The sequence below is a fragment of the Vombatus ursinus genome, unplaced genomic scaffold (assembly GCF_900497805.2).
Source record: "Vombatus ursinus unplaced genomic scaffold, bare-nosed wombat genome assembly UNPS02014778.1, whole genome shotgun sequence".
NCBI classification, from domain to species: Eukaryota; Metazoa; Chordata; class Mammalia; order Diprotodontia; family Vombatidae; genus Vombatus; species Vombatus ursinus.
In genome coordinates, this window is record NW_020954556.1 from 4,956,169 (window position 1) to 4,973,184 (window position 17,016).

Sequence of the window (17,016 nt, forward strand, 5' to 3'; positions counted from 1 at the left end):
GAAATGGAAGATAAGAGTGACAGTGGTATGGATAGTACAGGCAATTTGCTGGAGAAGACAGGAAAGAATAGGGGGAAGAAAATAAGCATTTATAAATGGGATCAAAGGTGTATGTAGAAGCGTTGGTCTTAGAAGCATGTTGGTCAATCCAAGACCAGAATGAAAGAGAAGACAGTAGGGAAAGATGTCTAAGGAAGGGCCTGAACCCAGGTCTTTTGGCTAAGACATCTGCTCTTTATTCACTATGCCAAGCTGCTTCAAGTATTTTCTCCCATTTTACAGAAACAGAATCTCAGAAAAGTTAAGTGACTTATCCAAAACCACATTTTAAGCATTAGAGGTCAGATCTGAACTGAGATTGATTTTCTGATTCCATGATAAGCGTTCTTTCCACTATACTGCCCACAGCACCACTATCCTACTAGCCCCCCAGACTCAAAATTTAGGGGTTATCCTCACCTCGTCACTCTCTCACTTCCTCATATATTCAATCTGTTGCTAAGGCTTGGCAATTTTACCTTCATGACAGCTTTCAAAAGAGCCCCATTCTCTTACACTGCTAGAACCCTAGTGCAGGCTCTTATTACCTTGGGCCTGGACTATTCCAATACCCTGCTGGTTAGTCTTCCTGCCACAAGTCTCTTCCCACTCATGTCCATCCTCTTACTCAGCTGTCAAAGTGATCATCTAAAGCACAGATCTTACCACGTCAGCGGGGGTGCCTCCCCTAAACTCCAGAGGGTCCCTATCACCTCCAAGATCAAATATAAAATCCTATGTTTGGCTTTTAAAACCCTCCACAGACTGGCCTTCCACCTTTCCAGTTTTCTTACTCTTTGACCCAGTCACACTGGCCTCCTTGATGTTCCTCAGATAAAACATTACATCTCCCAACTCTGTGCATTTTCCCTGGCTGTTCCCCATTAACAGAATGCTCCCTTTCTTCATCTCTGACTCCTGGCTTCCCTGGCTTCCCTCAAGTCCCAGCTAAAATCTCACCTTCTTTAGGCAGCCTTGGCCAATCCTTCTCAGTTTTAATGTCCAATACATCTGGTATATGCATGTTGTTCCCTCATTAGTCTGTGAATGATCCTTGGGATCAGGGACTGGTTTTGCCTTTCTTTGTACCCTAAGTGCTTTACTGACTAAGCTGCCTCACAAAGAGATGAGCAAAGATTAAACCCACAGGCATAGATACATAAGGAAGAACAAAACTGAAGGAGACAATATTTTTTTTTAATTTAATTTTTTTTTTTAGTGAGGCAATCGGGGTTAAGTGACTTGCCCAAGGTCACACAGCTAGTACATGTCAAGTGTTTGGTCTGAGGCTGGATTTGAACACAGGTCCTCCTGACTTCAGGGCCGGTGCTCTATCCACTGCGCCACCTAGCTGCCCCTGAAGGAGACAATATAATCAAGAAGAAAATGCTGATAGCAGCCTTCCATGCCTATTCCCTGCCTTTCTTTTCTCTTTCTTCCTCTTGTCTCCTTTTTTCTTTTCTTCTGGTTGTCTTCTTGCCCTACTTTTTCATCCTTCCTATCTATCTATCTATCTATCTACATTGTGCCTGAGATACCTTTTGACCCCCAATGAAATTTATTACATTAAAGGCTGGAAAGGATATTAACTTCTAATCTAACCTTGATTAAAAAGAAGGAAGCAATTTTTTTGTGGGTAGGGGATAAAGTAAAATACACTGTGTTTTTAAGCACCTACAACAAAATTCAATCAAAATCAAGGATAATACCTGTCGTGAATACTTTTTTAAAGTATTAGTATCTGACTTTTCTAGTCTGTCTTTCCGAATTTCACATATCAAGAGCAAAAGGAGCAACACTGGGGCAAACTATTGCCCTTTGCATAAAAAGGTTATTTAACAGATACAAAACTCATGAACTATGAAACTAGCTCAAAAGGCCTGGAGCCAATGGCTATAGTTCAAGGCATGCAAATAGGATGAGATTGCTTTGGCAAATGAGTTAACGAAAATATTTCAAATAAAGAAGAACAAAAATCCAAATGAGTTATCCTTGGATAATGATGGTCTATAGTCAATATCATCATGGCTAAATATCCTGTAAGCTGTACATAAATGAATGCATGATTAAAAAAAAAAAGGGATTTTATTAAGTATTTACTGTATGCCATGCCTCATGTTAAATAATGGAGAAATAGATAGAAAAGGCAGTCCTTGCTCTCAAGGAACTCAAATTCTTTTTTTTTTTTAATTAGGCCAACAACGGGTATAAGTTTTATTATTCCCTTGGAAGTATGACTACCTATAAAAGAAGTTTAATGTCTATAAAAAGTTTAGGGTCATACAAAGCTTATAAATGATCTTGCAAAAATGTAAAGAAAACAAATCCTAAGTATTCTTGCAAAGTTTAAACCACATTAATACTAAAATTATCTAATTTCTGTTTAAGTCACAGGCTTGGATATTACCAAACAAGAAACAGCTTGGGTTTGGTTTTAGGTATAGGGGGTTTCTTTAGTGATCTTTTCTATTTCCAACATGCACACAACAGATGTCTAAACAGCAACCATTTACTTCAAATTACTGAAATAAATTTGTGACTGCTTTAATAATCAGATTAATGCAATGAAAGCCACATGGCACTGTCTACCCGCAAACAGAGAGAGGGCTTATATTTAAGGCTAATTTGTGACCCATGAGGGCAATCCTGGGTCCAAGACCACACAGCTTTGCCATTTTTCCCATACCTTAAACAGTTATGTTAGGTGGAGTTATTACATTATAGATGACTACTCCATACAACTCAACAACCTTTCATTCAGTTCTGTACCTGAATATCTTATCCTGTTAAACAGTAATTTGCATAAAATATATAAAGTGAAAGGCTTTTTGGCCAAAAATAATGCTATTTATTCTTTTAAAATACAGGCACACTTGCCTGGAGAAGGTCAACAAATAAATAGTATCCAGAAACTTTAAAAGCAGAAAAATGGAAGCACTAAACGAATAAGAGGAAAAAAAAATAACCCTTATTTATAGTAAAATATTCTAAACAGAAACTGCTCATGTATACTAGTCCAACTCTGGGATCTAAAGTATTAAAGGATGATTTTTTTTTAAAGCATGAAATTCTGTTTTCCCCAGTAAAATGCCAAACTTGGCCAGTACTCTTTACCCTTAGAGTAATACAATTATTCTTCACTGCTCTATGAAAGGTCAACTCATTTTGGTCATGAAGGCAAATCAGATGCTTTATTCTATGCTCAAGCACATGGAGACCTTGGTAAGATGAAACACAAACCATTCTAACTTTTACTCAAGCTGGCAAATTCACATATGATCAAATGAAACAGTCTTTCTGCAACACTAGCCAATGTTTCATAACAAACTCCCTAGAATTCTAATTCAGGGAGCCAACACGTAGAAGATGATTTAGCTGCAGGACAGCTGGAAGGGTCTAGTAGTCCTAAGTGCAAAGGAAGGCTGTCAGCAAGGCTCAGGAGGTTCTCAGGGTATATTGGCAGGTGAAATGGCAACGTCTGAGGCTTCTAAGGGCACAGTGGTAGGATGGATAATAAGGGCTGGTGGTCCTCTATCTTACCAAAGGCATCATAGTTGATGACTGTTCAACCAAATGGTTTGAGTGGCCATGCCATTCTGTAGAGGACTGGAGAATGGGAATCGAGCCCACCACCATTTGGAAGGAGGGAGGCACTCTGGATCCCCTTCTATATGGGGGGGGGGGAGAGAGAGAGAGAGTAACATTTAGCCACGAGAGCAAGAAAAGGCTGGGGGAGGAGGGAAGAAGGGAAGAAGAGTTTCTCATAATGCCTCCCCTTGCTGGGCCCTAGAATCTGGGCCAGAAGATAGGCTGGGGGTATGGGAAAGGGAGAAGAAATGGGAAAGGGATGAGAACCCTACTGAATGTGTGCCTGCTAGAATATTCTGGGTAATAATGTCAAGAGTTGAGGTTCAAATGTAAGCAGAAAAGCTAATAACCCCACATAATTCAGCCAGAGAGGGCGATCACATTAGAGTCTGTCATTAACTGGAGAAGTGTAACCTTTAAAAAGCCTCTAAACATATATGTAGATCTTTATGTGATATGTAATTATTACTACATGCCCTATACTTAAAACAAGACAAGCAGATTAAATTAACTGGCTATACTTCAAGGAAACTCAATCTATAACTAGTTTGGTGTCCCTATTCTTATGTCAAGCTTCTAAACACTCAATATTACTATTGCAATGTCTTTGAGAAAGAAAAAGAGGGAGTGGGGGAAAGAGAGAAAGAGAAAGGAGGGAAGAAGGAAGGAAGAGAAGAGGGAGCCTAGTTCCTAGAAGGACCTTAAAACTTATCCCCCAAACTTCTGTTTGGGAGAATGCTTGGTTTTCAGTTTTGAGCAGTTCCAACCAGAACTCACAGGATCTAAAAAGCATTAAGTCAACATAAGTGAAGCAAGCTGAGTAGTCATTAAAATCATAGCAACCAAATCACAGGAAGACTCGGGAAACACCACTACTTCCCTTAAGGTTATAGGCATGAAAAAGTTAAGCAGTGTCTCAGAAAGGATACCCATCGTATGGTCTATATATCAGTGTTTCTCTCAAAATACTTCAGTGCATTTCAAAAATAATGCTAATAAGTCTCACAGTAAAAATCACCTCAAAAACAAGTTGAGTGACACATTACAACGGCGTAGCGTGAATTCTGAGCCCTCAATATATACATATATATACCAATATACATAAAATATGTATATATATACATATATATACCAATATACATAAAATATGTATATATATACATATATATACACACATTCAGAATTTTAAAAAATACACACACACGTCTATGTGCATGTATATATGTATATCCAGGATATAAACAAAATAAATCCAGGTCAATTTTGAAAGGGAGAACACTAGGAGCTGGAAGAAAAGGGAGAAGGGATTCATCAAAGGCTTCATGTAGAAGGTAGTGCTTGATATGTGTCTTGAAGGAAAGTGGGGTATTAAAGGGTGGAGGTGAGGATTTCAGTATACTCTGAACATGAGGAAAAGTCAGGTCAAAAGCTTGAAGATGGAATGTTGTGTGTGAAGAGCAGAAAGAAAACCAATTTCACTGTAATGTACAATGTGGGGAAGGGAATCACATATAACAAAGCTGGAAAGTTGGGGATAGGTTGTGAAAAGCCAAAGAGAGGAGATAATAACTGATCCTAGAGGCAATAGGGAATTGATTGAGTTGGGGAACAAGGTCAGACATTTACTATAGGAAATGCATCAAGCAGCCAGTAGTAACCAGCAAAAACTTAAAATCCAGACAGAATATGAACTGAGCCAGACAGGTGTGATAGTCCTTATTCTTTTGTTGTTTTAATTTCAACTTCATATTTTAAAACGTCACACTCAAATCTGACTGCTAACAAAAGCCCTAGTCAGTAGAGACCACATGACCTACAACCATCATCCATGCCTATCACTAGCCTTGTGTATCCCCCAAAATTGTTCCCTGGGTTTTTTCTATCTCTATGCTCTTGGCGATCTCCTTAGTTCTCATTGTATTCAATTATCTCTGTGTGGCCTGGGTTTGAATCCTGGCTCTGCCACTTACTGCCTATAAGATTGAGAGGAAGTCACTTGACCTCTCTGTGCTTCAAGGCCCCCATCAGTAAAATAAGGAACGTTAGACAAGAGGACCCTGTAAGATCACTTCCAGTTCCAAATTTAGGATCCTAATCTCTTTCGTGAGCTCAAGTCCCAAATCATCAGCTATGTGCTGGGAATCTCTCTCTGGATTGAGGTGTTTATACACCTCAAATTTGCGCCCACTAACAGAATTCATTATCTTCCCCATAAAACTTGTCCTTCATTTCGAACTTGTATTTTTCTGGTAATAATAATAGCTAACATTTATACAGTGCTTACTAAGTATGCCAGACAGTGTAAACACTTTACAATTATCTTATCCGATTCTCCCAACAACCCTAAGAGGTAGGTGCTATGATTATTCTCATTTTACAGATGAGGAAACTGAGGCAAACAGCAACCTGCTCAGGGTCACACACTAGTAAGTGTCTGGGGTCACATCTGAACTCAGGTCTTCCTGACTTCAGGCTCAGTGCTCTTATCCAGTGAACCACCTAGCTCCCCATATTTCCAGTCTCTCACATTCTTAATCTTGAACATCTTTGATTCTTTACTTTTTCTCACTACCCCCATAACCAGTTTTCCAAGTCTCATTCACTCTACCTTCACAATGTTTTTTGTATCTGTTCCCTTCTCTCCATTTACACTATCAACACCCTTGTATAGGGCATCCGTCACTTCTTGCTTGGATTATTATGAAAGCCCTCTAAATGTTCTCTCTGTTTCCAGTGTCTTCTCTCTCCAATCTGTCCTCTAAACAGATGCCAAAATAATCTTCCTAAAGCACAGGTTTGGCTGTATCATTAGTCAAGTGAAGAAGTTTCAGGGTTCCTCACTGTTTATTCCTCAGCTTGGCATTTAAAACTCTTCAGAGTTTGGTTCCAACATGCTTTCCCATACTTAATTCATCCCATTCTTCTTCCTATATTCTACATTCTATCCAAACTAGCTAACTTGCTAAGCCCCAGATGGGCATTTTCTCTCCTGTCTCGTGCAACTTTGAAGAGGCTGCCCATCCACTTACAAAGTACTTCCACTTCACTTCTGCCATTGCCTTCCCTTAACCTCCACCAGGAGGCCTTTCTTGATCGTCACTCCCCACCCCCATAGAGGCAGAAAGTGCACTCTATAAATTATCATGTATTTGTAAATGTTATTCACCTAGCACCTGCCCCCCCATAAGGTCTTTGATGGAACAGAATAATTTTTGTTTTGCCACTATATCCCTAATTTTATAGCCTGGTGGGTAGTTCATGGCAAGGACTTAATCCTTGTTGATTTAAGAAATCAAATTGAAACAAATTCGTATAAAAATGCTCCACATTTTTAATAATTAGAAAAATGCAAATTAAAACTGAGGTTTGAGAGAAATAATTATTTTCTATTATATTAATAACCCATTATTAATTAGGATCCAGGATTTTTATTTCTTCATTCAGGGATCAGCCCCTGGAAGTCAGTTAGCCAGTCTCTGAAGGGCATGGCTGATAGAGGAGATTGCCTTAATCCTTGGGGTACATGCTCCTCAGATCTTGGGCAGGACCCCACCCAACTAGAAGACCATACTTCTGTTTAGAGTGTAAATAGAATCTAATCTAGGTAAATTTCTGACCAAAGCAATGAACTCATGCCCTTGTACCCCACCACCAGAGTTTAGGGTGATGCAGTTCGTGAAGAAGAAAATCAACCACAGTAGTCTGTGCAGAGATGGATTCCTTTGTCCAGACTGCTGGAGATGGCTTTGATTCATCATACAATCTCAGCAGAAAGAGCTGAAGACTTTTAGCCCACCCTCTCATTAATTGTTCACCAATCAGGATTGATTTTCACCTGTCAGGGGCACCTCCTTTTCTAAAAGTATGTTAAGGCTTTCAGTCTCTTCATGTCTTTGATTACTAAGAGAAACCACTATTAATTTATTATTAGCTAGCCTAATTAATAAATTGATTATTAATTACCCACAAAGTCTGTCTCTCAGGCTTTTCATTTGTCTCAGGTTCTACCTCATACCAATCAGTCTGGCAAAGATGACAATAAAGGAAAACAATTCATGGCAGCTAGGTGGCACAGTGGATAGAGTACTGGCCCTGGAGTCAGGAGGGCCTGAGTTCAAATGGGGCCTCAGACACTTGACACTTACTAGCTGTGTGACCCTGGGCAAGTCACTTAACCCCACTGCCTAGGCCCCCCCCCCCCCCAAAAAGGAAGACAATTGTTGTTAGGGATGTGAGAAAACAAGCACATTAATGAATTATTGTTGGTGTTGAGGATCGATCCAGGATTCTGGAAAGCAATCTGGAATTATGCCTCAAAAGTTACTAAATTATTAATAGCCTATGACTCAGTGATATCATTCCTAAATATGAAAGAGATCAATCAAAGAGTAAAAGTATCACTGTGTATAAAATTTTGTTTAAAGCAGCCTCCTTTGTTATTATAGCAAAAAACTAGAAAGTGAAGGGGTTTTTATCAATTGGGAAATGGCTGAACAAATTATGGTATACGAATGTAATGGAGTAACAATCCACTGTAAGAAATGAGAAAGGAACAATTTTAAAGAAGCCTGGGGAAGCTTATATGAACTGATTCAGAGTGAAGTGAGCAAAACCTGAAGAACAATTTATTCAATAACATTATAAAGAGAAACAATTTTTTTCTTTTTTTATTAATTTTTAGTTTCCAACATTCACTTCTGCAAGATTTTGAGTTCCAAATTTTCTCCTCATTTCTCCCCTACCCCCACCCCATGACAATGTGCATTCTGAATACCCCTTCCCCCAATCTGCCTTCCCTTCTATCACTGCCCCCCTTGATCCCCTTCCCCTTCTATTTTCCTGTAGGGCAGGATAGATTTCTACATCCCTTTGCCTGTATATCTTATTTCCCAGTTGCACGTAAAAACAACTTTTAACATTCATTTTTAAAATGTTGAGTTTCAAATTCTCTCCCTTCCTCCCTCCCCATTGAGAAGGTGAGCAATTCGATACAGATTATACACGTGGAGTCATGCAAAACACTTCCTTAATAGTCATGTTGTGAAAGACTAACCATATTTTCTTCCATCCTATCTCACCCCCCTTATTCTATGCTCTCCTTTGACCCTGTCCCTCTTCAAAAGTGTTTGCTTTTCATTATCCCCTCCCAGAATCTGCCCTCCCTTCTACCATCCCCCCTCTCTTATCCCCTTCCCCCTATTTTCCTGCAGGGTAAGACAGATTTCCATACTCAGTTGAGTGTATATGTTATTCCCCCCTTAAGCCAAATCTGATAGGAGTAAGGTTCACTCATTCCATCTCACCTCTCCCTTCTTCCCCTCCACTGTGAAAGCTTTTTCTTGCCTCTTTTATGTGAGATAATTTACCCCATTCTACCTATCCCTTTCTCCTTCTCCCAATACAATCCTCTCTCACCCCTTAATTTTATTTTTTAGATATCATCCATTCATTTCCAACTCACCCTGTGCCCTGTGTCTATATATATATTCCCTCCAACTACTAAAATATTGAGAAAGGTCTCATGAGTTATAAATAAAAGATAAATAATTTTGAAAGACTTAAAGAACTCTGGTCAATGAAATGACCAATCAAAATTTCACAGGATCTATAAGGGAACATCCTATCTACTTCCTGACAGGAAGTAACAAGCACAGTGAAAAATGAGACACATATTTTGGATGTGGTCAATTTGAGAATTTGTTTGATTATGTATATTGGCTACAAGGGTTTTGTTTTTCTTTTATTCCCCCATGGGGCTGTGGCGGTGCAGGAAGAGGATAAAATAGATTTTTGTTCACAAAAAATACATAATTAATTTTTTAAATGAATTTATTCTCGAGTAATAAAACCATCAAGTTTCAAGAGTTTCAACCAGTCAACAAGCACTTTACGAAAAGTCTACAATTTGTTCATATGCATATATTTATATGTATACGTACGTACATACACAAACACACACACACACAGTGCACTGAATAGACTACTGGGTCTTAAATCAGGAAAGCCTGAATTCAAATCTGAACTGGGACTACTAGCTGTGTGAACCTGAGTAAAACACATAACCTCAGTTTGACTTAGTTTCCTCAACTGTAAAATGGGGATAATAAAAGCACCAATCTCACAGAGCTTTTGTCTGGATTAAATAAAATATTTGTAAAAAGCAATTACCACTGTATCTGGCACACAGTAGGTGCTATACAAACAATCCCTTATATGCAAAATGAATACAAGATAATTTTGGAAGAAAGAGAGCACTAGCAGCTATAGGATAGGAGAGAACAAGAAAGGTTTCACATATAAGGTACTGCTTAAATTATAAGAAAACCAAGGATTCCAAGAGACAAGGGTGAGGAGAGCATTCTACTTATGGGAGATAGCCAATACAAAGGCCAATAATGGGACACAAAGTGTTGACTATGATGAACAGCAAGGAGGCTAATATGGCTCAAATGTAGCATTTACAGAGGGGAATAATGCACAGGAAGAGACCACATTGGGAAAGGTTTTGAGTACCCAGAAAAGAAATTTGCGTTTGATCCTAGAGGTAATAGGAAGCCATCTGGAGTTTACTAAGTAGAGGGGTGACAAGGTCAGACCTGTGTTTTAGAAAAATCAATGCTGAGCTGTGTAGAGAATGAATTGGAGTGGACATAAACTTGAGGCATAGAGACTATTTAGGAGGCTAGTGCAATTGTTCAGGCAAGCGGTGACTAGAGGCTGACCTAAGGTGGTGACGATGTGAGTGTAAACGAGAAGTACATGGGAGATGCTGTGGAGACAGAAAACACAAGATCTTGTGAATAAATGGCTACCTGGGAGGAGTGAAGGCGTTATCCTTTGAAGCTTAAGTAAAAGGCCTTTAAAAGGGAAATCAAATCCAAACAATCCCATAAATTATAGCCAAGGTTATTAAACTACTCTTAACATAGGACCTTATTTTACAACAGAATTTAACACACCCAGACACTTCTTTCTGGTGTTACCAATTATGTATAAGGGCTTATAAGTCAAAACTATTCATGAATTTAAGAAACAGAAGACCTCAGAATTTAATACAACACAAACACAGCACATCAAACTAAAAATACATCACAGGCTTATTACCTAAGTTTTCATATAATTCTATTATTAAAACCAAAAAAGAAAAATATTACTAAGTTAAATGTTTAAAAAGACAGGCACAGACTACAGTCTTTACCGCTAAGATGCATTTATTGACTCATATTTATAATTCCTTATATAAACATTTTTAATCATTACCATGCCAAAATTTAGTCATTCACCTATCCAAAACAATTAAGTTAATCTGCCCAGTTTACTAGACACCAAGAGACAGCTGTTTCTCTACAATGCACTACAATTTAGCTACAATGTAGCTAAATTAATGTAATCATGCCTTTCTGAAATGCAATTCGGTGCTATACCTTCTAACCTTCTGTTAGGCATAGGTAAAACCAAATTTCTCCATAGCTACTTACAATTTAACTCTACATTCTAGGCAAATTTATCAGGTCAGTCCTTTTGAGTCTTTAAGAACTTAGTATTGGGGGCAGCTAGATGGTGCAGTGGATAGAGCACCAGGCCTGGCGTCAGGAGGACCTGAGTTCAAATCCAGCCTCAGACAAGACACTTGACACTTACTAGCTGTGTGACCCTGGGCAAGTCACTTAACCTCAATTGCCTCACCTCCCCCCCAAAAAAAAACTTAGTATCAGAATAATTATGTCTATTTAATAGCTTCCACTATGCATGCACAAAGACAATTTGGTCTTACATCTTTTGAAGCACCTGGGCCATCACAACCCCATTCGTTAAATCTTCCACAGTCTGGCATGGTGCTTCCACATTAAATGTCTGGATCTGCATATGAGAAAAGAAATAATTGTATTGTTTACCATTCAAGCAATAATACTGGTTCAAGTAATTCTTCAGGCTAAAATTAAAATTAGCTTTCAAGGTACATACTACATGCTTTATAGCTAAAGACCTAATTTTAGGTCATGTCAACAATAATAACTAACCAAAAATGTTTCTGTTAAACTTGAAACACAACATGAAATTAGCACTATAAAAGATAAAATTTATTTTAGAAATGCAAGTAAGTGGGTGATATCCCCAAGGGTCAGTTTCAGAGTCAGACTTTATCTACTATTAATATTAGCTGGTTAATGAAATCAGTCAGAGCTCTGATTTCAATCCAGGCACACACATTATTCCTTGTCTAAGTAACAATGACAAAAACAAGGATACAAAATTTCATTAGTTTTAAATTCAAGGTAAAGGTAAAAGGGCATAGTAGTCCAGATCTCAAGCTATATTACAAAGAAGTAATAAAAAAAATTTGGTTAAAAAAAAATTTCACGGGTAGAACAAATTAGGTACTCAAGACTCAGAGGCAACTGAATATAGTAGTTAAATAATCCCAAGTGTATCAACTACTGGCAGACTCCATTCAACTAAAACTGTTAAACACAGTCTGGCAGAAAAGCATCTAACAGTACATGCTGCAATTAAAATTCCAAATAAACATGGGACATACCTTTAAAGATCATTTTATAAACTAAGAGAAATTATATACCTTTCATATGGATACAAGATGAGTTCTTGACCAAATAAAGGTTAGAGATAATAAAATTTTAAATGGACAATTACTGCATAAAATTGAAAGTTGTTGCACAAAATCAATGCAGTTGAAATTATAACAGCAATAGTTAACCAGGCAAAAAAAAATCTCTCCATCAGATTTCTCTGATAAAGAACTGATAGTCATCCTCAAGTATTTACATAGCTGTGTGACCTTGGGCAAGTCACTTTATCTCTAGCAGCCTCAGTTTCTTTATCTGTAAAATGGGGATATTAATAGTGCCAACTACCTCCTAGGGTTGATGTGAGTGAGAATCAAATGAGATAATATTTGCAAAGCATTCTGCAAATGTTAAAGTGCCACATAATAATAATAATTATTATTACTATTTCTAAGACACATAGGGAATTGATTCAAATGTATATGAACAAAAGTCATTTCTCAATTGATAAATTGTCAAAGGATACAGATAGTTATCAATTCATCAAGAACCACATTAAAAAATGCTCCAGATGACTAATAATAAGAGGAATGCAAATTAAAACAATGTGAGGTTCCACTTCACACCCGTCAGAAAGGCAAAGACAACAAAAAAAGGAAAACAGCAATTGTTACTGAGGATGTGGAAAAACAGGTAAAATTGCTGGCAGAGACGTGAACTGATACAGCCATTACGAAATGCAATTTGGAACATTACCCCCAAAATTATTAAACTGTATATCCTTTGACCCAAGAGTACCACTACTAAGCACACATCCCAAAGAGATGAAAGATGGAGCAAAAGGAACTACATGTACAAAAATTCATAGCAGCCCTATTTGTTGTAGCAAAGAACTAGAAATAAAGTATGTGGAAGAATGGCAGAACAAATTTTGAAATATGAATATAATGAAATATTGTGTCATAATAAAGGATCCTTATATGCTATAAAGAAGTTCCAGAATTTCATATAATACATCTACAAAACACAGAAAAATCACATCAAAGCAAAACTACATCACAGACCTATTACTTAAGTTTTCATAGGATTCCTTTGTTAACCAAAAAAAACCCCCAAAACAAACAAAAACACCAACAAAAAAACCTAGGTTAAAATTACAGATTAAGAGAAACTTTAAGAGACTTGTATGAATCTTACATGAAATCCGAGTGAAGTGAGAAGTTCAAAAATAATTTATGGAATAACAACGACATAGTAACTCTGAAAACAACTCTGAAAGGCTTTCAGAACTAATCAATGCAAGGAACAACCATGACTGCAATGGACTGATAAGGAAGCATGCTACCCACTTGATCAGAAGTGATTACTTCTTTGCTTGACTATGGCGTATTTGTTACGAGAGTTTTATTTTTCTTTTTTTTCTAATGTGGGGAGGAGTTGGGAGGGAGATAAAATAGATTTTTATTAAAGAGATAAATTTTGAAAAATAATTTTAACATATACTTAGAAATAAACTACATATACACACACAAAAAACCAGTCATGGTTTTATAGACAATCTTCTTTTTGTATTCTTTATATGTTGATTGTAAATTTCATGATAACAATTTTTGGGAAAAAATGCAAGGCAGAACTAACACTAATATGCCTTTCTCCTACCTCTCCATCAGCTACGGCAGGGAGACCTGGGACCCTGCTATCAAAGTAGGAAAAAATAGTTTACAGACAGAAGGGACCTTAAAGTATTAGTTCTGAGAGGAGGATCTAGGTAATTTGCTGGTGAAGATTCTGAGCAGCAGCTGGAATTTCTCCTGTCATAATAATTTAGAGGCACTTATAAGTAATAGTGGCTTTGGGATGGAGCCTGCAATAAAGCTGAGAGCATAGAGAAGCTACCAGCTGCAGCCCTGGTTCTGTCACCACTAGCTGTATAACTCTGGCCATATCATTTCAACTTTCTGGGCTTCATTTACCTTTCCTGCAAAATAAGGGGGTTTGACTAAATAATTTATAAGTTAGGTGCTACACGTACTATTATTTCTACTTTACAGATGAGGAAACTGAGATTCACCAAAGTGGTTCTGCACACGGCTAGTGTCCAAGGCAACATCTGAACAGAAGTCTAATTCCAAGCTCAGTCTTCTCCAACTACAAGTAAAATAGGGCTCCTGACCTCACATAGGGTAAATGTGTATGCAAGAGGCAGCATTATCAGAAATAGGTGTTCTGAGATTTCATAGGAGGATCAAATATAGATGGTATTAAGAGTTTACAAGAAGATCATTTCTGGCCACAGAAATCAGGGGTAGCTAGAGGATGCAGTGGATAGAGCACTGGGCCTGGAGTCAGGAAAACCTGAGTTCAAATCCCATACTTACTAGCTGTATGACCTTGGCCAAGTCATTTAACCTCTGTCTGCACCAATTTCCTCAACTGTAAAATAAGGATAACAATAGCATCAACCTCCCAGGGTTGTTATGAGGATCAAATGAGGTAATATTTGTAAAGCACTTAGCACACAGTGCTATATGTTAGCTATCCTCATTATAATCATCAACATCATCAACACTATCACCATCATCACCATCATCACCATCATCATCATCAACATCATCATCGTCATCATCATCATCATCATCATCATCATCACCATCATCATCATCATCATCAACATCATCATCATCATCATCATCATCATCAAGGAGGTAGTATTTGAGCCGGACCTAGAAGATCCTATAAGATTTGAAAAAGCAGAATGAGGGAATGGAAATGATGGAAGCTCCAAAGCATAGCACAGGGTGAGTTCAGGGGCCACGAATAGTCCAATTGTGCTGTATTTTTACAGGCTAGTGAGACACGACTGGAAAAGACAGGATGAAGACAAAATGTGCAGGATCATATTCAGGGTCATAGATTTAAAAGCTGGAAGGTAACTTAGAGAATCCAATCCCCTCCCCTTACATATCAGAAAACAATGAAACCAAAAGAGTAAATGACTTGCTTAAGGTTTCAGAGATAGTAAACAGTAGAACTCAGATGAGAATCCTGGTCCCTTGACTTAAAATCCACTTTTTCCTGACTGTGAGGCTAAGGAGTTTACATTCATTCAGTTGTAATGGAGCAACAAGATTAGAACCATGATATATCAGAGATGTGCAGGGTGAGCTGGAAGCAAGAAGTAGAGGTAGGAGAGGGAAGACCGGAATCTGAAGACCTTCTGAATTATTGCTTTTTAGACCATATTTGTGAACAGTAATGAAGACTTCACCAGCCCCAGCAGTGGGAACAAAAGGTTAGTCAAGAAATGGATGGGAGGGATATTGCAGTGATAAAGGGTAAGACACCCGACAAGCCGGGAGCGATACAAGGCAGAGGGAACTCGGGAACTCCAGGATAACTCCAAGTTTGTGGCTGTGAACAATGAATTCACCAAGGATGTTGGATAAATGAGACCAATCACCAGGTACAAAACACAAATATTTCAATCTTGACCAATAGAAGAAACACTCATGATGACATTTGGTTCTTATCCCATTAGTCCCACTCATTTATTGCCTTGCCTTCTGGAGCTTAAATGCAATATCCAAATAAATAGGACAAGTTCAGCAGGATATGCTTGAAAACGTCTACTCTACAGCCTTCTTCGTGGGTCCACCCTCTGAGTCAAAAACATAGCCCTGTTTTACAATTTGCTCTGACTATCCAGAAGTTTGCTTGAGCTACTCATGAAATTTAACATTCATATGACACATTCTCAAGATTTAGAAACACTTTTTAGAAAAATATTAACAGCAATAAGAGTTTGGACAGAGGTGGGAAACTTGGCAGCCTCAAGGGTGAGGTTGCAGGTTCCCCACTCCTAGTTTGGACTATCAAAGGACCACAGCAAAAATCTTAAAGAGAGATTATATAGACTATGGTGACTTTGTTCTTTGAAACTCAGTGTGAAAAAAAAAAGAAGAAAAAAAAAGGGGCAGCTAGGTGGCACAGTGGATAGAGCACCGGCCCTGGATTCAGGAGGACCTGAGTTCAAATCCGGCCTCAGACATATAACACTTACTAGCTGTGTGACCTTGGGCAAGTCACTTAACCCCATTGCCTAGTCAAAAAAAAAAAAAAAAAAGAAAAGAAATTCAGTGCGCATTTAATTATTTTAGACTGTCACAAGGCTTAGAGGATAGTCAGAAGATCTGGGTTCAAGACCTATGTCTAGGACATACTAGCTCTGAGACTATGAGTAAGCAGTCACTTACCCTCTCTGTAACCCCAGACAAATCTTCTAGGATATCAATTACAAAAGACGTGCCAATCTGCATTGTCAAAGGAAGTTTCTATACCCAAGAACCCCCCAAGGAGCTGGAATAACAGTTTTGAACAGAAAAGAAAAAATTCTCATACCCAAAATGAATTTTTATAGTAGTCTTGATCACAGGATTGTGAAAGAAGGTATTTTTGTGAAAATTCCCATTCCCTTTTATTATTTGGAAACATTGTGCCTTTATGTCATTCATGTTCTCTAAAGAAAAAAATTACAGAATTACTTAATTCCTCCTAATTCATTAGAAACTATAAGAAAGTTGTATTTTTTAGGCTCTGGAAAAGACTCAAAAATTACCTTCCAGCGAGTATCAGAGATGTTTACTGATGGTAAATAACTCACATATGGCAAACTAATCATTCCCACGATATTGAACTCACTAGAAAGTATTAATGCAAAAATAAAGCTAGATGAGTAATAAGTGAGAATGTTTTTAACAGGTACAGAACATTAGTAACTGAGGACCTATAAGTCTGGCGAAAAGAGCACTGAATTTTTAAGAAGACCTCAGTTTCAATCTTTGCTCTAATTTGAGCAAGCTACTTA

At 37.9% G+C, this 17,016-nt stretch overlaps 1 protein-coding gene across 2 annotated transcripts in view; it reads right to left on the minus strand.

Moving 5' to 3' along the window:
- The window catches only part of HOOK3 (hook microtubule tethering protein 3), a 109,848-nt gene that overhangs the window by 87,219 nt on the left and 5,613 nt on the right, over nt 1-17,016 (minus strand). For both annotated transcript variants that reach the window (XM_027865469.1, XM_027865468.1), the window contains exon 2: nt 11,402-11,487. In XM_027865469.1, coding sequence (XP_027721270.1) covers nt 11,402-11,487 — 86 coding nt within the window. The remainder of the gene's footprint in view (nt 1-11,401; nt 11,488-17,016) is intronic.